Source organism: Anser cygnoides, chromosome 11 (assembly GCF_040182565.1).
Source record: "Anser cygnoides isolate HZ-2024a breed goose chromosome 11, Taihu_goose_T2T_genome, whole genome shotgun sequence".
Taxonomy (NCBI): domain Eukaryota; kingdom Metazoa; phylum Chordata; class Aves; order Anseriformes; family Anatidae; genus Anser; species Anser cygnoides.
This window is the reverse complement of record NC_089883.1, coordinates 1,739,277-1,760,000: the sequence shown is the minus strand read 5'-3', so window position 1 is coordinate 1,760,000 and position 20,724 is coordinate 1,739,277. Positions and strand designations below refer to the sequence as shown.

The 20,724-nt window shown below is 40.1% G+C and overlaps 1 protein-coding gene across 4 annotated transcripts in view; it reads left to right on the top strand.

The window, feature by feature from the left end:
- Nucleotides 1–20,724, top strand: part of MAP2K5 (mitogen-activated protein kinase kinase 5) — a 129,520-nt gene that overhangs the window by 96,753 nt on the left and 12,043 nt on the right. For all 4 annotated transcript variants that reach the window (XM_048046212.2, XM_048046214.2, XM_048046213.2 and 1 more), the window contains 2 exons: nucleotides 9,844–9,905; nucleotides 12,466–12,511. In XM_048046212.2, the coding sequence (XP_047902169.1) occupies nucleotides 9,844–9,905; nucleotides 12,466–12,511 (108 nt within the window). The remainder of the gene's footprint in view (nucleotides 1–9,843; nucleotides 9,906–12,465; nucleotides 12,512–20,724) is intronic.

Sequence of the window (20,724 nt, the reverse complement as noted above, 5' to 3'; positions counted from 1 at the left end):
AGCAGGCAAGGTGGTTATCAGAGGCCTTTGAATAGACCCGAAGTACTTGATAGAAACATTATTTTTTGTTTTCCATTATTGGAGGCCTAAATTGAGCAAATAACCAGGTATGTTGATCTTAATTTATAAAAATTTGGCAGCAACAAGACTTAAGCATCTGCCTTCATTAATTCGGTGTTACATTATATGTGTGATGAACTTCATTTCCATAGATTTGATTAAAAAATTATACAAGTAGATTAGAAAAAAGTAATCATATCTTCTCATGTTTTGGTCAGTTTGAACAGCAATTTTAAGAATATATTTTTGGGAGATGGAAATTTATTCTGCTCTGTTTTTAACATAAGAAATGATCCAAAAAATCAAACTTCTCTTGAAGTTCAATATACAGAAACTAACACAGGTTGTCTTTAAAAATGATGAAACAGAAGTAACATTAAGGCCTTGATTCTTGATAAAAGTTGCTTATTGTATTGGCAGTTGATGTGTTGTTTTTTTAGAACTGGCCCACATTCTACCAAAATGTAGAGGTAATCCAAAAGTTAATGTTCTGCTCATTCATAATCATCTTTAATTCGTAAGATTTGTCGATGACTGAACTAGTCAAGAGGTTGCTTGTGTGTTACCTACCTATCCTGGACTTACCATGCTCTGTAAGGTGGCACACGATGGAATAAAAACCATCCATGGGAGTTTTTAGATGTTCTGCAGTAGTGAGATTTTTTAAGCTGGCCTTTTTTTTATTCTTTAAACTCTCAGTGAAATATGTGAGACGTAGCAGGTGACTTTTGCAGTTTAAAAAGTCTGCCTGTTCATTTCCTAGGACTTAAATTTACTTTGCAGAAATTCTGCAGAATGAGCAAGTGATTTGAGAAGCATTGTAAACTCTGCCTGACAAATTTTTGTTAAATTATGTTATCGGGCTTTTAATGACATTGTTTCTGGGATGTTTTTTTTAATGCCAAAATTAGCGAGAATCATTGTGTGAATGGGATGCATGCCTGCCAGGACCTTTATTTTTTAACATGTGGTAACTTACAGTGAAATCTGATCCAGCTACAAATAAGACACGCTCATTTAAGCAACAGTCCTAATCGTAGCAGCATCTCCCACCATGAGAAGACTCCTGCTTCTGGTCCAAAGATGAGGACAGACTAGTTGTTAATGTGGTTCATCCTGCAATACAGCCAGCAATAAAGGCAGTCTGCTGTTATTTGAGATCTGAGAGTAATTTAATATTCTAGCACTCAACTTAGTTTGTCTCCAACTCACTGAAATGGTATATGGAAAGCACTGAGCAGTGCAGATGAGTCCCTATTGGGAAGGACATGCATCGCTTGCTGTGCGCAGAGTCTTTCCAGAAACACTCCAACATGAAGGAGAATGGAGTCCTGCTGGAAGCAGGAGCCACTGCCTGGCTTGGAAGATGTCCTAGATGTGCCCCTATGTTTCAGGATCACGCAGCCAAAGAATTTGCAATGCAGTCTACTCAGCAACAGGACCATGCTCCAAAAGCTCTAGGTGCATAAAAAAAAAAAGTTTGTGTCATCTGAGTCTATTCCAGGCAATAAATTAGAAATATAAACAGCAGAACCCCAGAAAAAATGCCATTAATATTGCAGGCCCAGAAGAGATGCGTCAGAGAAATGCAGGCCGCCCAATTTCGCTTAGTGGGTTGACTCTGAAACCTGAAGATTGCAATTAAAATTAGTGTGCTCTTTAGCCTTTCTTGCTGCTCACAGTCTCAGAATGCCTCCCGTGATTTTTTAATTGACAAAACACCTTAACTGCTCCCTGCCCAGCCTCCAGAACTCCAGCAACCTCCCAGGCACCAGCATGGTCTGGTTTTGTGCTCACTTTGCTGATGTTTGCAGGAGTCACTCGGTAAATCAAATTCTACTTCCAAGCAGAGATTGAGAACCTTAGCTTTGATTATAATTATGCATTTTCCTTTTAATTCGTTAGAAGATTCTAAGTTTAAAAGGTAAATGAGGATGCTGTAAATGTCCGGTTCAGTAAGCAGTGGGTTACTGGGCTCTGCAACCCTGCAGCAGAAGGCAGGTTTAAGTTTTCAGGAAAAACAGGGCTATGATCATAGCGTATTTTTGTAGTCAGTTGAAAAGTAGCATTGTTTTCGAGCTTCTCCTGACCTGTAGTTATTCATTTCACTGTTATCTTGGTGTCAGAATGTATTATGTCGGAAATTACTATTTAGTTGCTTCCTCAGTTGCGTTCCAGATGCAGTATTTCTAAAACCTTCTAAAAATGTCATTTTTCCTGATTGCCAGTCAGATCAGCAGTTAGTAAAACACGTAGGTGATTGCAGGCTTGCAGATGAAGATCCCAAAAGGCCAAACCTGACAGCTCTCAGTTTTTCAGCACGTCAGCTTCCCATCCTTTCCGTCCTGTGGTTTTTGGCTTGGCAGGTAGCTGCTCTGTAGCTGGAGATGGCTGGATAAACAAAACTTGCCTTGTGGAATGCATCCAGTATGCTGCCCTCCTGATTTAAGCAACTACTTCAAATTTTCCTTAAGCTCTCCAGGGCTATTTTGTTTGACCTTTATTTAGTTAGAGTATCCCTACTAGGAAACCAATTATTGCCAGCCCCTTGGGTGGCTGCTGTAAACTGGGTTTCTCTGTACTGGAGCAGTTGTGGTCACAAGCTCTGTAGTTAAGCATCAGCTCTAGTTTGTAACCCTTTCTTCTTCATAATCTGAAACAAATTAATTTTGATTTCAAAGTTTCCATAGCTTGTCTCAGTGTAATAGTGTCTTAGGTGTTGGTTTTGTTTTTGTTTGTTTGTTTTTTATATGTTGAAGTAAGTAGAAAAAAAAACCTTATTTTTGTCCATCTGTTTTAGTTAACATACTGGGATTAGTGGACATCCAAATTAATTACATTAGAAGCTTCAGGAGGAAAGGCTTTCAGGAGCAAGTCCTATTTTTGCACATAGGAGACAGCATTGAAAAATATTCATATTTTGATGAGTCAGGCAGAAATTTAAAAGCAAAATTAATTAGTTGTACTCGTGAATCCTCACCGTGACAGCTTCATGAGTGAGTAGTGAGAAGCTTTCCATGAGTTTCTTGAACATTTCTGTTAAGCGCCCCCACAGAGATACTCGGTCTCACAAGACTGCAGTTTAATCTAGCTCAAGGACTTTACAAACTTCACAAATCAAAGACCTCTTTTTTTCTTTTTAAATTCATACTCGAGAAACATTTAGCAGCATCAGTTAATGCTAGCGTAGTGTTAATGTTGAGCTATAAAGCATTTCAATGTCAATAAATTTTCAAATTTTTTCATGGAAAAAATAACTTGGACTTAATACATGTATCCTGTATAGTTATTTCTATTCCCTTTTTTTCCTCCTGGTTAAATACATCCCTCTATTTATTGCTACAGCATAGCCTTAAAAATTCACAGTATGTTCAGCTTGATCAAATAACACAATGAAGACCATTGCCTCTTGAGTGCTGAATTTCTTAACCTTATGCATCAGTGCTACATTTTGCTATTTCTATAAATGAAGTAGAAAACTTGACAGGCTCTGAACGAAACAAGATTTTGTTTTTTCTTTGGGAATTTCTTCTTAGAGTCTCATGAATTGGTTCGAATGTATGGATATCTCTATTTAACCCTGAAAATTTCTGGAGTTTTGAAGATTTCCATACAAGAAAAGGTGGTGTTAGGGGATACCCACATGTGTGTGCATGTGTACGCATACCCACCGTAATTTGTCCTGTGGATAAGTTGTTTTGGGGTATGCTTTTATTGAGACAAAAACTGTGACCTTACTAGTGTATGAGATTCAGGGACTTATACAGGAACAAGGTAAAACCACAGGTAGGAATTGCTGAATAATTACCTTTAGACCAACCTGAGCAAGAACCTTCCCAAGAGGGCAAGCTCATTTAATGGTTCCTAAAACTCAATCTTGTGGATGTCAATGGTCATGCTTGATTATTTGCAGCAGTGTTTTATGAAAAAGCAATAAAAATGCATTGGGAGTGTACAGAGGAAAAAGGGAACAATAAATGGGTTTAGTTTTTCAATTGAGTCCCTTTGGTGCGAACAGGTAGAGGCTACGTTTCATGCTGCTGTGCCTTAGCTATTTGAAATGTGCGTATGTGTGTGTATCTACCCAAAACACTGCTGTGCTCTGCTAGCTTATGATCGACAAGAGACCAGCAATGAGAAGAAAAAATTCTTATGTTTGTTTTAGAGAGAAAGCAATTACAGTTACGGTTAAAGGATTAACCTGTTTTCCAGCTACCTGTACACTTATCTGCAAGGCCCTTTAGAGAGCCTCACTAACAAGTACAAAGCTTGGTGAGAGGTAGAAAATGTCATGTTGTACACTCTAGATTATTCCTAATGTTAATTACACTCCTCGGCTTCTTTCCTTGCCTGTCCTGGGCTCTGAAAAACATCCCACAGCAGCCAGTGCTGCAGAAGTGACAAGCGAATAGCTCCAAGTACCTGCCGACGAATTTAACCACGAATGTCTGCGTGCCTCCCGTACAAATGTAGGTTACTCATACGGTGTATTTTCAAGAACTTGGGGTGCACGTAGTTCTGCCTGAGAGAACAGCTGGTTCTCACGTGATTTGAGGTGTTAGAGGTAGGCTGAGGGTTTTGGTGGATAAAACACTGGCCTTTCGACCTTGGTTCCAGTCCAGCTAGAGATCTGGAAATAAATGAGTTTACTGCTGACACTCCAATCCCAGCAGACAGAACTTCACACCAAAATGCCCCCACATATAATTTGTCACATTTGGCATCTGCTACTAAGAAAAGAGCAAGAAGCGACCTGGCGCAGAGATGTAATCATCTTTCACCTTCCTGCTAGGGGTGGGAGTATAATGGGGACAATCCAGAAATTCTTTTAAGTCTGGGCCTCTGAGCCCCCTCCAGACATCGTTGCTTTCTGCAAACTTGTTACTTGTAAGAGTTCACCTGCCATTAGGCTGGTGCAGGGCTTTTGAAGTAGATCGGCTAAAAGTCAGCAATGGAATTTTTTTTTGTTAGGAATGCTGTAAAAGGAAGTTGACCTTGAAGGAGTAAATCTGAACATGTACAATATTGTAATTCGCTGGTCTCGTTGAAACAGCTCTGTAACTGCAGTGCGGTTATTACACATAATTGCAACTGGCAGCATTTCTGGTACAGCTAAAACTTAAGTTTGTCTGAAAAAAAATCACTATTTGGCCACAAAGTAAAAAACAAGTAAGTGTATTATGTGAAAGCTTTAGCAACAGGGAAGCAGGAGTGCATACAAATTCTTCAGTCCTAGAGATTTGTCTAGGCTGAAGTGATAAGCCAAAAATGCTTTGTAAAGCGCACACATGATTTATTAAATGCTGCCATTTCGGCGTCAATGGACAAGTTGCAGAATAGGAATATCTGCCCAGAGGAGATGATAATTTCAAAGACAGGGTGTGCTGGGGAAACCCAGAGGAGAGAGTAACTGAAGTTTGGTTTACTCGGTTCTGCTAACTTCCCTCTTGTGGCCATGGAGCCATAGGACCATGGCATTTCCTTCTGCACAAGCACGCACACTGAGGAGAGAGTATTGCAAAATCGCAGTAGCTCTGGAGCTGTGGGGAATGGGGAATTTTAACCCTTCATGGAGAGGGAGTTAGCAGATGAGGAGGCAAAACTACTTGTGAGCTGTATCTGTTGATTGAATTTGGGTTTACCCAGACAAACTTTCAAGTTGGACAGAAAGGAGAGGAAGGTGCCTCATCCATATTTAGTCTTCTTTCCATCATTTGTGAGTTTGCTGTACATTGTTTTTCCCTGAGCCTCAGCAGAATCTGTACTACTGCTCTGCTTGATGGGAGCAAAACAGATCAAAAGACATTTCGGGTAGCAGATTTGAGAAGCAGGTGAGAATAATGCTCAGACCTGTCATTTGAACTCTTATTGCACAGACGGGAAAGGATTGGTTGACTTCTGGACACATTACTAGGTTGTTCACTCTTTGTTCAGACCTGTGGGGGGAAAAAAAAAAAGACGCAGATAGTAATGCCATCAGTCCCTTCAAAAGAGAGGGCTTTTGAAGGGATTGTCACAGTGTTCATCTTCCCATGTCTTCATCTAAATAATGGGACTTCCCTAACTCCATGGAAGTCAATAAGGTTTATACCAGAGCATTGGCACTCCATAAATTAAATATTAGGATCAGTGTTTGAAGTTTAAAGCCCTCCCTCTTCCTGCTAGCTCAGATTTTCTGCTGCTGTGCTTTTTTCTTTATGCCTGAGCACCTTGCTGACAAGTGCTAATAACAAAATGCCAAGAGAGGGTCCAGTCGGAGTTACCACACATTAAACATTCTGAACTTGTCCTTTTGCTCATAGATTGTGCATAATTAATAATTAAACGGTTTCAGTTGTAATGGGTTGACCTTCTTGAACTGTTCATTATTCACAAGGCAAAGGCATCACTCAAACTTTTTTTCCTATTGCCCTTCCCCGTTCGCACCGTATGTGCACGGTTTGGCTGGTTTTGAGGCTGATCACGGAGAAATCATAGAGGCTGATCCTGTCTTCTCCTGCAGCAGATCCCAGTTGCAGAAATGTTGCTCGGAGGCTTGGGACAATAGCCAGCCTTGGGAATAAGCAGCCAGGGGATGTAAGAGGCAATGAGTACGTTGCCCTTTGCAACCATTTGTGACTCTACTGCCATTTTTGCGGCATCCTCGATATATTGTTCTTCAAGATATTGGTTAAATATGTGGTCTTTAATGAAAATGAAATGTTCCCATTCCTTTGAGAGTTAGCCAGAGTCATAGTCTGGAGAACATCATGATAAAATACAGTCTGTACTTATTTTGTGTAGTTTGGGAAATTTTTGCTTTATACCTGATGCAACAACATCGTAATTGCTCAAGTTTCAGAGGCAGCAATAGGAACACTTCTCTCACTGGAATAGCTCAAAGTACAAAATACTCTCATCTTTCTACTACTCAAATGTTCTTGAATAGAACAATGGCAGAAACAAAATATTTCAGTCACCAGTTTCCCTGGGTAGATATCGTAACTGAAGGGATGTTTTCTGTTTCGAGTTGTTTTAAAAAGGGAACTTTTCAGTATTTACCTTCGTAAGTAGTTGAGAGCCCATACTTTCCTGGTTCACCTAAACCCAAAATCTGCAGCCTTCTCCCCTGACTTACCTAGTGCTGTAAAGTAAGAACTGGCTCATATTTACTGGAGTGGAATTATTTATTTCCACTGATCTGTTTGCCCTCAAACGCACTTCCTAGCGAGTATTTTCTTGAGATCGATGTATCATCCCAAAAGACTTGCAATTCATCAAGTGAACGACCAACAAATGTGTGGGACATGCAGTCTGAAATCCTTGGGAAGGCTGCATGAAAGCATCTTGTTTTCATACTGCTGAGATGTAGGTGGTGTTTATCTCCCTGCCTCCACAACCTCTTCCTGAGCTCCTGAAGGAAGGCCAGCGGAGGCCTGGCCACGGCCGCCAGGCCTGGGCAGAAGAGGCTACGCCCAGATCACGTTAAAATGCTTGCGTTTTGACAGAAAGCTGTGCCAAAATGTAGCGTTTGGGGTTTACTTTCACCTGCCTGTGCCAGAGCACCTCATTTTCTGGCTGTGCTGCGGTTCGGGAGCCGCTGGGTGAAGGCACCCGTGCGGGTCTTCATGGCCTGGTCCTTGCCACCGGCTTCGCTTGGCATAGCCCAAGGCTGGTGGCTTCAGAGCAGTTCATCAGCCTCTCTTCGGCTCTCATAATGAAGCTTCGCTCTATTACGGGTCCGTCATCTCTCTGCGATTGCAGAAATTATCACCTACCAAATTGGTGCGAAGTGCCGCGTGCCCGTCCTGCTCCCCCAGCGCGCACCATCCGCGCTGGCAGCCCCGCCAGAGGGACGCTCGTGAGGAGCTCCTCGCTCCCATTGTGCTGAAACAGCGGGGGAACATGGCTGGGCAGGGCCACTTCCCCACGGAGAGGGCTCCGGTAGCTTTGCCGTACAGTTTTCAGTGATCTGTGATGTGTGCCCAGCATCTTTCGTACGTTCCTGCCCCGAGTTTGTCCCCCATGGGGACCGCGGTGTTTGCCACCTCGGGTGGCAGCGCGGGGAAGACTTCTGCAGGACAAGAGAAGAGGATGGGGAGAGGCTAAACCTGCTGGGCTCCACGCAGTGGAAGCAAGCCTGACACTTGGCTCTGCGTTCTCTGTGTTAATATGAATAATTTTCATGCACGGTTCTTTGAAGTGGAGAAAGTTTAATTGCGCTGTTTATTTCCTTGTGTTCCTTCCGCTCTCCAGTGCAAACCTTCCTATATTGATGTCATTTATAAGTTTAGAAACAATAACCTCTCCCTCGCCCGGGCTAAGTTCAAAGAGAATTTGGGCATGTTATATCAAACAGTCCTTGTATTTAATAGAACTCTTTGAAAATTGTAAAGCAATTTTGGCTTCTCCTTTTACTCTTCACTTACTTTTGATTTAATTGTATTTTCCAGCAGTTTCCAATTGTTTGAATTGGAAACAAAGCCTTAATAAGAGTTCTAGTTAATTTTCTGTCTTGTAATTACCGATCTCATTTTTCTGATAATTGGCCACAGCAATTATATGTATATTTACTAATCACATAGGAGGCTCTGCAGTTGTGTCTATCTGCCACCATTGATAATGGCACACACATTGCAGAGGTGCTTTTATCATCTTCTTTTTTCCACTACATCAAAGCTATTTCCTCACATTCTCAATAATGAATACATGCATGCATTTGACACAGTTGTGTGCTAGAGAAATTGTTTGGCTCCCACCAAATGCTGCACGCTCTGAGTTTCTTGCCTGCAGCGCTGGAAGGTTGTATGTAATGATATATTGCTCATCCAAATGGCCAAAGCACTCCAAAGCACAGTGAGATTAAAATAAGTCATTCCTTTGTTAATTTAAATAGGTGCATGTATCATACTTTGCAGGGTACTTTGTGTAGGGATGTCAGGGAGGAAAAAAGCCGCCGAAAGGTATTTTTAATAGCAAATGAGAATAGATGAGAATGGAGTCATTTGCAGCTGCCTGTTTTATGTGGCTCTCTTGTTCCAACTGTAGGTCTAATGAGATGACACTGTTAAAGTACTCTGCAGTGTAATTTCATTACATCCTGAGCTGTTACACTATAAACACAGTGGAGCTCTCTGTCATTCTTGGAAAAACTCCTAAATTCGTAAAGCCCTTCTTTGCAAATGGTGATGTTGTTTGTTCCCCATTTCTATATTTTTTCCTTGTGCTCTTAATTTTTTTTTCTTTCATAAACACTGAGTGGTTATTTTCACTAGACTGGTAAATCTTGCATATTTTCCCCCTAAAAATTATTTCGTCTTTTAAATCTAGAACAGACTGCGAATTAGGAGAGCCTCTAAAATGAATAAGTGTAAATAAACATGAGTGTAAATAAATAGCAAATGCAGTGAAAGAAACAAAGGTCAACACAAGAATAATTTCACAGCTCTTTGTTAATTACAAGACCATTTGTGTGTTACTTAAATAATCATTAATTTCTCATTTACACTTTCCCTACCTTCCTTTTTACCCTGTGGCTATCATTGTCCTTTTTTCACCTCCCCTCAGTGTCTTTCCACATGTTTTTACCCATTGTGTAATACTCATTAGTTGAAATTCAGTGTTTTATAACACATTCTCGGAAGAATTTGTACCTTTCTCCCTCAAATTCTCTGTGTGAAAAGGAGGCTTTGTTGATTCTTTTTTTTTTTTTTTTGGCTGTTGTTGTCGCTGTTATATTATTCTCCTTCTAAAAAATTGTCTTCTCTGCTTCTGACTCTGCTTCTTGTTTCAATCCAATCCCAGGAATCGCCCGTCCTTCCAGTCGGGGAGTTCTCTGAGCCATTTGTACACTTCATCACTCAATGGTAAGCTCAGTTTGCAAACATGCCATGCCCTCAATGTAAATGATACATGCCATTAACTCTGCAGCTCTGCGAGACCTTATGGCTTTCCTTGCATCCTTTCTGAGAGAAGAGGGACTTGGGGGCCTTGGGCAGATGGGGCAGCAAAGCTAAGCAAACTGTTTAAATTATGTAAACGTTATTTACACAAAGGGTCGTAAAAGTACTTACAAGGGTTTTTCCTGTTTTAATAAACCTGCCCTGGACGTGGGTGCAGTCTTGTGCAATGAGACTCTTAAGAATTCATCTGAGGGTAAAGAGGCCACAAAAACCCAGGTGTATAATATCATTATTTAGGGCTTTTTAAAATATTACTTATAAAATTGCCACAATGTTTAGAAAGGCAAGTAGCCTTGATTAATTCATTGGCTTTTCAGTAAGTAATTTTTACTGGGAATCGTATTTTAAAACACACCATTGGGTATATTTTCTTTCCTTAAACTGAATAGTTCTTCGAAGACCATTTAAATTAAAGGAGAATAGGCAAGGAGGAATTTGTAGAATAAAGAATACACTTCTCTAGTGACAAGAGAATGGAAGTCTTATGGGTAAGCTATCCTAAAGAAACAGAATGAAGGGAATATCTTTTAAAACATTCATTCACTTTAATAATAATTAATAATTAATAATAATAATAATAGGCAGTCATTTATGTATGGCAGAAGAAACAAGCTTGAATTTTGTACAGATAAGATTTGTTTGACAGAGAAGTATCCCTTTTGTGAGCATGCACTTCCAGGATGCTCAGCTGTGCTAAATCAGATGGAGCCATCTCAGTGTGTGCCACTGAGAGCAGCAGCCGCGTGGACGAGAGGACTACTTCAGGGATGCTTTCTCAGTGAAAACAAGGCACTCGAAACCCTTGGCTCCACGCAGATCTGTAGGTCGGGCTTCACAGCGTTTTCCAATTCTCTGTACTGCGTGCGAGAGCCACTGCAGAAAAAGCCATCTAAAATATTTCTATTTTGAATACCTAACATAGGAGAGAGTGCCTTCCAGGTCTGGCACAGTATGTAACAATCAATACAGAAACAAAAAGCAGTCTGATTATCAGTTAATTAAAGCAAATAAATAATTCAAGTTTGCGTAACGTAGGCCTCCCTTTTCAATAGTTTCAGTTTACAAAGAGCACCTCCATTCGGGGGATTCTGCACCACAACTGATGTGCATGAAGCTGTATATTTTGAATCCCTTCAAAAAGTAATGACAGGCTGTTGTTGTTTTTTTTTTTTTTTTAAAATCTCATTGAGGCTGGGGGAGGGATAACCTGTGTTAAAATTTCCACAGATGTCAAACTGAAGCATAACTGATGGTGGCTAATAGCCTTGTTTTCCCTGGGGACGCAGCTACTTTGGACTGTCAGATTAGAACTGTTACCAACCTACTCGTCAGACAGCTTGCTTTACTTGCTCATGCCTGCATTATTTGAGGTGCGTGTAGTTATTTGTAGGGAAGGTAAATCGTATCATCAATGCAACCTAACTGCTTCACAGATTATCTAATATTTTAGATATAGTGTTATGTAGGCTGTACAGCACACAGCTCTTTTTAGAATGAGGCGTTACTGTTTAAAAAAGCAAACAAACGCAAAGAAATTCCGAACGCTATTTAAGCAATCAATTTCTAATAAGTATTAGAGATGTCAAGTGAGCAGCATATCAGATGTTATGACTTTATACCAGAGACGCCATAAACACTGGCTGTTTGGATGTAATCCAATTAGTCAGTAGGCAGCTCCTGATGGTCACCTCTGTGCCATGTTATTGTGTTCCTTCATGCAGCTAAGCACAGTCTTCAATAGCTAATTGCACCTGTTGCACAGAAAACTAGGACTATTTGGATGAGAAACATGATCTTATAAACAGCTTAATGCTGTGTAATGAACTATCACCCTGCAGTGTAATGGAAATGAATGTGAAAAAATTAAGGTAGAAACCCCAGGGTATTGTGTGTTTTCCTGAAGCTGTTTAGTGTTAGAGTTAAATTTCCCACCTGTTTGTATAATATGTTGTGTCAAGCTATGTAATAATCCCTAGCAAAATGAGAATCAACTTACTATACCTTCTGAGCTGATTGGTTTTCAGTGATCTTTATATTTACACATATTCATGGTTACAAGCAGTATAGACCCATAAATAAAAGGGAAACGGTTGTCTCTACGTCTCATTCAGAGGAAGGCATTAGTAGGTATGACGTCTTTCGAAAATGATGAAAGAAACCTAGACATTTGTAGGGAACTTCAAAGACACACACATACAGAAAAGATGAAAATTGGCTAACAGTCAACAAAATATTAATAACAGAGAAACATTGACCGCGAGGGAGGGAGAGGAGAGGAGAAGTTGATTAACGTCTTGGCCACCGTTAGTAACCCTGTCTTCCATCGCTATGTGATGAAGTTAAGAAATACATTGAAATTCTAGACACAGTCTGTCTCTGTTAAGGGAGGATGTCTTTGCTATTTAAGCAAATGGAATAAATAAACACTTGTTTATATGTGAACATTTTGTTTTATGTCACATAGCATGAAAAAGCAACCAAAGGAAAGACCAGCTCCCGAAGATTTAATGGTAAGTAAAACTTCAGAGCCCTCCAGCGTGGTTTTCATATGAATGCTTTTTATTAACGTATAGGGAAGTGGAGTTTTTGCCATTTTTTGTGTTGAGTTTTTTTTCAGCATGTACAAATTTAAATCTGAACTGTTTCTGGCTTGTGCAGCAATTACACACTTAGAGAGAACACCCAAACAAAAGGTGGAATTCTGATTCCACTCAAGTTAGTGGATATTTTGCTGTTACATTCGTTGTGGCCAAAGCTTCACTTGTGATTTGGGGAGTTAATACAGAACTTTCACAGCCCGTATCAAGTTTCGATCAAAAAGATTTTGATGCTTAATACACATTTTTTTCAGTCTGTATGTCCAGGGATTACAGCTTAATGTAGGTCACTCCTTGTCATCGTTTGCTAGTCTTAACCTTTCATACTCTGAAGATTGAAAACATGGGATATGGTCAAAATATTGTATATTTAATGAAATGCAGAAGCTACTGTTTTCACTTATATTCATGTAAAATGAAATTAGTTTGGCTACAGAAGATTGAGTTAATATGTGGCTTTGGTCTTCCCATAGAAAGACTGTCAGTGTTGGAATCTGAGCTCAGAGACCACTTCTTTTTCTAGCAAGTGTCGTTTTTTCAGTAAGGCTATAATGGGGTACCTGCTCTTGAGCTGGTCCCTTGTGGCTGTGCATTTAGTGCAGAGTACTGTTTTTTAGCTACTAGAAAAATACAGAATCAAACAATTGCTTTAAGTATTTACAATAATTTATATTGGAGATAGGAGTTGTAGTTGAGAATCTTCTGATTTGCAACAAATCTTTGTTTTTTAAGTGTTTCATTACTTTTTGTATGTGCTATGTTTCCTGTCACTTGGAGATTTCTGTAAAATCATTGTAATTTATTTTCTGTGCATTGAATATGTAGGAATAATTTTAGCAGACTTCAACGACATACGGAACACGTTTGCGTCATTTCCTTTCTTGCTTACATGCTACGAACTACAAGTAAAATAAACAATTGTTTCTACTGCAGCGATTCTCTAGTTAAAGGCTAATCTCCGCAGATGCCCTGGGGCAGATATCTCACAATCCAGACTAGTTTCAGTGTAGACCCTGGTTAGTAAAGTATTTAACTGTGAATCTCATTTTAAGGATATTAACTTAAATAGATCCACATTTGAAGTTAGGCACCTGCTTAAATACCTTGGCAAAATGAGGCCTTGAAGTTTATCAGAGCCCCTCCACTTTGTGGTGGTGTGCGTCTCGTCTGAAAGGCTTACTCTGCCTTATTTTGTCTTTTTTATTAACTTTTGATGGTTGGAAAATTCTTGCAGTTAGTCACATCTGAGAAAACTTGGAACAGGTTCTAGAGATGTAGACACATTTACCTTGTGCACTATTATGCTATGGCTGGATAGCTTAGCTATTAAAACAACGGAATAGGGTTTCATAAAACCTGTATCTGTTTGTAAATGCATGTTTCAGTGATGCAATAGGCCTGCCACTTATAAATAAAACATCTGCAGATCGCACATACCCCCATAAGTATATATGTATGTTTGTAAGCAATAACACCACTCCAGGGTGTAGAGTCATAAAAATGAGGCCAAAGGGTGAGTGCCTGCAGTACCAGGGAAGTGCACAGATTTATCTTTACAACTACATGCCCTGGAGTGTGCTAGTCCCCTTTTAAGGAGTTATTTTGTAAAATAATTTTAAAATTATAGCAGCCCAGGAAAAAGAAACAAAAAAAAATTCCTACTTTTTAAACAAAACCTTTTGTTTAACACATTTTTTCCCTCATGCTACTTTCTATTCAATTATAAATGAACTTGCAAGAGCAAATACTAAAGCATGAAGTAGACTGCTGCTGAAATAGAGAAGTGACCCAGTCCTTGCCTGCGATGTGGCTGACCCCCATAAGCTGGCCTAAATTCCCTCTCCCAGCCGGATGGGCTCAGAGCACCCTGCGCTTTCCTGCAGCAGGCTCACTGCTAGCTCAGTAGTTGCTCTCCGGTCGGGTCCTTTGCATTCTTGCACTGACCCAGCCTTGTCAAGGAGCACTTTATTTCTGATATTAATATGCATGTATACATTTGCATATGTATGTAATAAATACACATACATAGGCATATCAGAACATGCATATACATATGTGTACGTGTATTTCCCTGCTTAGCTGGAAAACGGGGCCAACACTGTTAAACATCCTCTGAATTCTGGAATTTGTGACCGCAGTAGCCTTTCTAATTCCCCGTCTTCTGTTTCTGAAGCCCCTGTTGTAATTCTGATGGCTGTCTCTGTGTTAACTAGCAGTAGCAGGTAGAGGGATGCAGATACTATCAGTGAAATCCTGGACCTCTCAAGGTCAGCTTGCCGTTGATTTCACTGAGAGCAGGATTTCACGTTGTTCGCTGTTTGTTTTGATTTAAAGGAAATGTACTAGCAAGGACGAAAGGTGTAACATGTAATCATCGTTAGCTTCAGACAAAACAGCGGAGTGCAAGTTTTCTCCCCTATGGACATTAACCGTACTGGAAGTCACTATTTTGTAACCAATTTAGTATAATTAAAGACTGGAAGCAAAATGAAGGGAGCAGAACATCAATCTTTTTCTGCTCTCCTGATAATCAGTGAATTGTTAAATGCATTTTAAGAGCCAACTAACAATACCTGGAGTGCCAGATTGGCAACTCCAGTGAAGTCACAGGGTTACATCAGGGATGGATTTACCCCGTCTATCATGCTAAGAAGCCCTTTTTTTTTTCCTTTTTTTTTTCTTTTTATAAAAGTCACTGCACACATTTTGTTAGAAAATAGGGCCAAAGCCAAGGCTGTATGAAATTCCTGTATAAAATCAGGCTTTCTAGTACCATAGGTATTCTTGTGGAAGCGAACACCAGATTTCCATTACAGCTGACAAAAATTAACTTCCTCTGTTTACACCCAGTCTTCCTTACACCTGTCCACAAAAAAAAAAGATATATTTATAACACCAGGTTCTCTGTGTATACATAATCAGCAATTTAGTTGATTCAAAGTATTTCCAATTAGCAGACTTTTTCCACGGAAGTGTTTAAAAAAAAAAAAAAATGTAATTTCACCAGGCAATGGGAAAATTGTCCATTCTGGGGAAGGAATGATCTTTATAATTCACCAGTGGTTATTCTGAACATTGTTCTTACTGCGTCTGCTCTTTTGTCTCCAATTTGTTCCTTCTTAAGACAAGAAGAGCATAGAGTCAATTAAATTGAACCTGCTCCTGTTTCAGCACCACGGAAATCTGCACATCTTAGTGTATTCCTCTGTCTCTCTTCTCTCCCCTTCCAACAAGAAAAGGAAGATCTCAGCAATTCTTCTCTGTAAAGATAATTTTTTCCGTGAACTTCCTGCTCTCATTTAAACCACGGAGCCATCTGGCATTGCAAGCCGGGCTGCCGGGGAAGCACGGACAGGCACGAGTGGGGTGCGTGCAGTTAGCGAGCGCGACGTGGCAGCACGGGGAAGGTTCGAGCTCCTGCTTGTGCCGAGTGTATGGGTAGGCATCCGCACGCTGGTTTGGCTCAGGAAGCTGTAGATCTGACTGTATTTACGGTATTTTTCAGAAGCTTTCCATTCTAAGCTCTATTTAATGGAATCTATGCATAGTAAGTAATCAGGTCAGAGAGAAGCAACATCCCCTGTTTGAGATCAATCGCTGGCTAATACTTTATCTAGGCCACTTTATTATCTCATGCTGATTCCATTCCCATTCTCCTCCTCCTTTGTACATGCACTTCAGCTGTGGTAAAAGTACGTATCGCATACATATTAAAAACATATACCCATTCTATCTGTATGTAAATGTGTGAGACACAGCTGGATATTGCAGGAGTTTGATTTACTAATAGTTATTATCTGTTCTAGCTGTTCAGAGGCAAAGAGAGTTTCAGAAAACAAGCTAGCGCAGAAATTGCCTTTATGATACCACTATCCCGCTTTGGTAATTGTTTAAAATCTCTTCTTTAGCTGGAAGCTTGGCCTTTTATTTTGCAGATTGTATGTGCTTTTCAAAAAACCAGCAGATTTGTTGAAGTCTCCGGTTGAGTTTTTTTGTTAGTACAGCACTGAACTCTGCTATGCTACATATTGCTGTATAAATGAGGGCGATTTACTTAAGGAAATTGTATTTGAAATACTAAAAGTCAAGCATGTAGCATTTATTTCTTTATGCTTTCCCATGGATGCCTAAAAGTACAGTCATTAAGATGCCATTTGGATTTCTTGAGGGACATATCGGGCAGATAGAGGCCATGTTTTTGGCCAAAGATCCAGTCAGCTTCCGCACTTGATTCCTTTTGCACAGATCTTCTCATTTTTGTTTAGGTCTCCAAATAGGAATTACAACTTCTAGCTTTTCTCCTTTTTTAACTTTAAATTACTGATGCTGCTTATGTTGGCATGCGATTAATTCAGAATTGTGTGATAAAATTGTACATCATCTGTGTCAAAACCACTGACTTGCTGAAAACGTTTTTTATTTTTTTTAATTATTATTATTATGTTGTTGTTGTTTGTTTGTTTGTTTAAATGCCTAATGCAATACTGAAGTTCCCTATTCCTATGCATTCAGCAATCCCTCTGTACACTTCAGGAATGGCATTTAGATCAGGCACCTTGGTCTTATTAGCTACAGTGGGCATCTTTTCAGATAGATCACTTGTTATATTTAAATATGTTTTCATAAACATTGCAGACTGTCAAAAATGGATTCTGGTTCTGTGTTCCCCTACCTGCAACAAATACAGGGAATCAGAAATGAGACGCATTTAAGTAGCACTATTTTAAGTAGTCATTTCCTAGAGAGTCTGACCAGTAGCAGTTCTTACCAGGTAGAGCTAAACTTGTTTGCAGCTTGTTGTGTTAAACCATGGTTTGCAGCCTGTGGGAAATACTTTTTCGCTTTAAGCAAACAAGTGGAGGATCAGTGTAATCCTACCTGAATTTCCATGTAAACCTTCAGAATAAAGTCAATAGCGTACTTCCACTCGTCTTTGTCAATAACAGTGTTTTCCCCCAACAGCTAATTTGGCTTTGCGTTATAGCAGTGGCATCACTGAGTAGCTGAGAGCACTGAACAGGCTGGGATTTTTGATGACCTTAAATTTTGACAAAAAGCAGAGGGCTGTCTGCACTTTGCTTTTCATAGATGCATCCGGTAAATCTTCTGAAGACAGCTTACAGATAAATGTTTTCTGTCTCTATCTGTCTAGATGTTTATGCATCATTGCTGGATCACATTGAGCCAAGAATTTTCACTCTTTGGCTACCTACAAGCATATTTTTTTTCCCGAGCCAGTGCAGGATCACCTATCAGAGATGATTTGTCCAGCATAAAATTGTCAGTGCTTGAACCTGTGATGGATAGCTTTGTTTGCAAACATTTAGGCTGTCCTCTGTCACAATGATCCCAGTTCATTCACCCCATGACAAGGAGAAATTCTGACAGACACCAAAACACATACCAGATGTAAAGGAAAGGGCTTTTTCCTGACTTCCGAAGGAAAAATAAAGTACAAAGCCAGGTATTTCAGCTGCTGTAAACATGATAAATATTAATCTGTGTCCTCAATCGATCACAGACACACAGCGGACAAGGAGTCCTGGATGAAATCCTGGCTACGCTGTCAATGAAGAATTTAGATTGACTTCACTGATGCTGGGATTTCACACTAGGATTTGGGGTGTTCCTGTTACTGTGTGTTTGTCGTCTTCCTTGGTCAGAGTAGTTGAAGATTTGGAGGAAAAAAGTATATTATTTCAGGAGGCTGCATTACTCAACACTCTGCTGAAATAGGGGAAGGTGGGTTATGGATCTTCCCTTCTCTCTCTTTCCTTCGCTCTCTCTCTGCTGTTCCTGTCCTTAGGGATATGATTTGCTCTTCTTTGTCACTTGAGAAATCAGCTATCGAAATGGAGAAATGTATTCTATCAGTGTCACTAAATCCAGCAATTACAGAAGACTAAGATTGTGACAAGGTTAACTTGTTAACATTAGAGTTTTAAGGTGTTATATTCATTCACTGTCTTCTGCAGTCCCATTGCTCATACCACTGCTGCTTTTTTACGGAAAATGTGAAAATCTGACTCTGTCTTTCTAACATGCCCTAAAGCTGCACAATATAGTGGCACTTTCCAGTGAAATGTGAAAAGAAGTAACTTGAGCTGGCACAAAGAAGTATTGAAAATCTAAGGAAATTGGGCAAAAACAAATTGGCAACAGCTTAGAGTGATACAGCTTAGATGATAGTTAATATTTTTGGTGACTGGAGTCTCTTGGGCTTTGCAGTTTAATTTGAGCAAATGTTTCATTTGGCACTTCTAGTTGTTCTGTAGTTCTCCAGACACTTAGGCAAATATTTACATCTCACTCATTTTGGTAGCAGAATTAGAAGTCTTTGAATTATGATACACTGAGAAGTTGTGCATTTATGATATTAGTATTTCTATGTCAATTGTCTTTCCTACGTATTTCTTTTTTAAAAATGAAAGAAAATGTTAATGGTTCCAAAATAAGAGGCATATCTGTAACTCCTAGAATACTATCCTTCCTTTTTGTTCCAAATTCATCACAGAATTTGCTGTAATGGGCGGCTCTGGAAATCTATGTACAGTATTTATTTGGGTAATGAAACTGGAATTTTAAATTGATTCAGACCTGCTGGATAGATTGAAATTGCTGAAATCGGTATAGTACCAGCAACAGTGGGCCTGCGTTCTGATTAGCACCTCAAGATTCTCCTGCAGTATTAAGTAAGAGTAGTAATTGCCTATGAATGAGCAGAGTATAAAGCAGGAGATACAGATATGGCTTCCTATGACCTGTGTGCATTATGCCTCAAATCCCTTAATCAGATTTGTGCCAGTTGATTCTTACATCCACAGAAATTCAGCTGGAGGATCAGGGCCTAAAGTAGTAAAAAATCAATTAATACGACTTTCTAATTTGTGCAGTTGACAAAAACGCATATAAATAGGGAACATTTTTCTACTTAAGAGGGCTGCACTGAAAGATTTTTAATTGGATTTTCATTGTGATTGACAGCACTTGATTATGACAGTAACTTTATTTGGCTGGACTGTTATAGCCCTCTTGTTCGGATTTTTTCCATCAAAGCTCTTTTTTATCCGCTGAATTCCCAGCGGAGCAGCAGTGGCTGTGAAAGAGCCTTTTAGCACCTTTGTTGCAGCCATCCCTGGTGATGATTGGACCCAGCTGGTAGCAGATAAGAAAATGTCCCTCTCACAAAGAGGTTGCATCTCCCGTCCCCATGGCTTCAATAATTTTAAGAGCCCCAGAAACCTGTTGAGGATTAGAAGTAGCTTTAGATGTGAAATGAGTGTTAAGTATTAGTAATCGGGAGATTAGGGCCCCGGGGACAATGGGAGATAAACAACTGCAATTAAGGCAAATCTGCCAGAGTAAACAAAATTTAGCAGAAACAGATGCCCTAACCATTTTGGGGGATTGATTGGAGGGCACCGAGGAATCGATTTTTGTCTTGTTTACACTTTCAAACCCCTGTGATAAACTGGGAGGCTAAATATTTCATACAGCCTGATTTTAGTTAATTTTTTTCCAGCTCCTCACAGTAGGTCTGCTCTCTTCTAACAGTGACCAGGCCTGAGTTTATTCAGCGTTCACAGGGAGCAGCTAATTGTCTATGAAGGGCCCCTGTGTTTAAATGGGCTTGACAGGAATTTAAATTTTGTTTCAATCAACCTCTGCGCTCACAGCCTGCTCCAGTTTCTAATTTTTAAATTAAACATGATTTTTTGAAGCCACGGCCTCTCCTCTGGAAGCGGCTGCCCGCGCTCCCGCCGAAGGCAGCTGCCGCAGAGCGGGAGCGCGCGGGTTTATTAAGGCCGTAACGGCAAAGCGCGACGAGCCGCGGCCCTGGAAAAGTTCATTGTCCCATAAACACGCATCTGCCCGTTCCAGTTTAATGGGGGATGCTGGGGTGGATGCTCAGCTGCTGTAGGCCCTGCCAGAGCCTGCCTCTGCCATGGGGAGCCCGGCCCTGCCGGCCTCAGAGCCGAGCTTGGCTCCCAGTGGGGTCTGGGGGAAGTGGTCGAGGTGGCCTTGGTCGTTTGCGCACTGACCTTGTGAGGGATTCAAAGGATTATTTTTTTTTTTGCCAAGCCAACTAGTGGTTATTTATTGTATGGCCTTCTCTGTATTTTTAG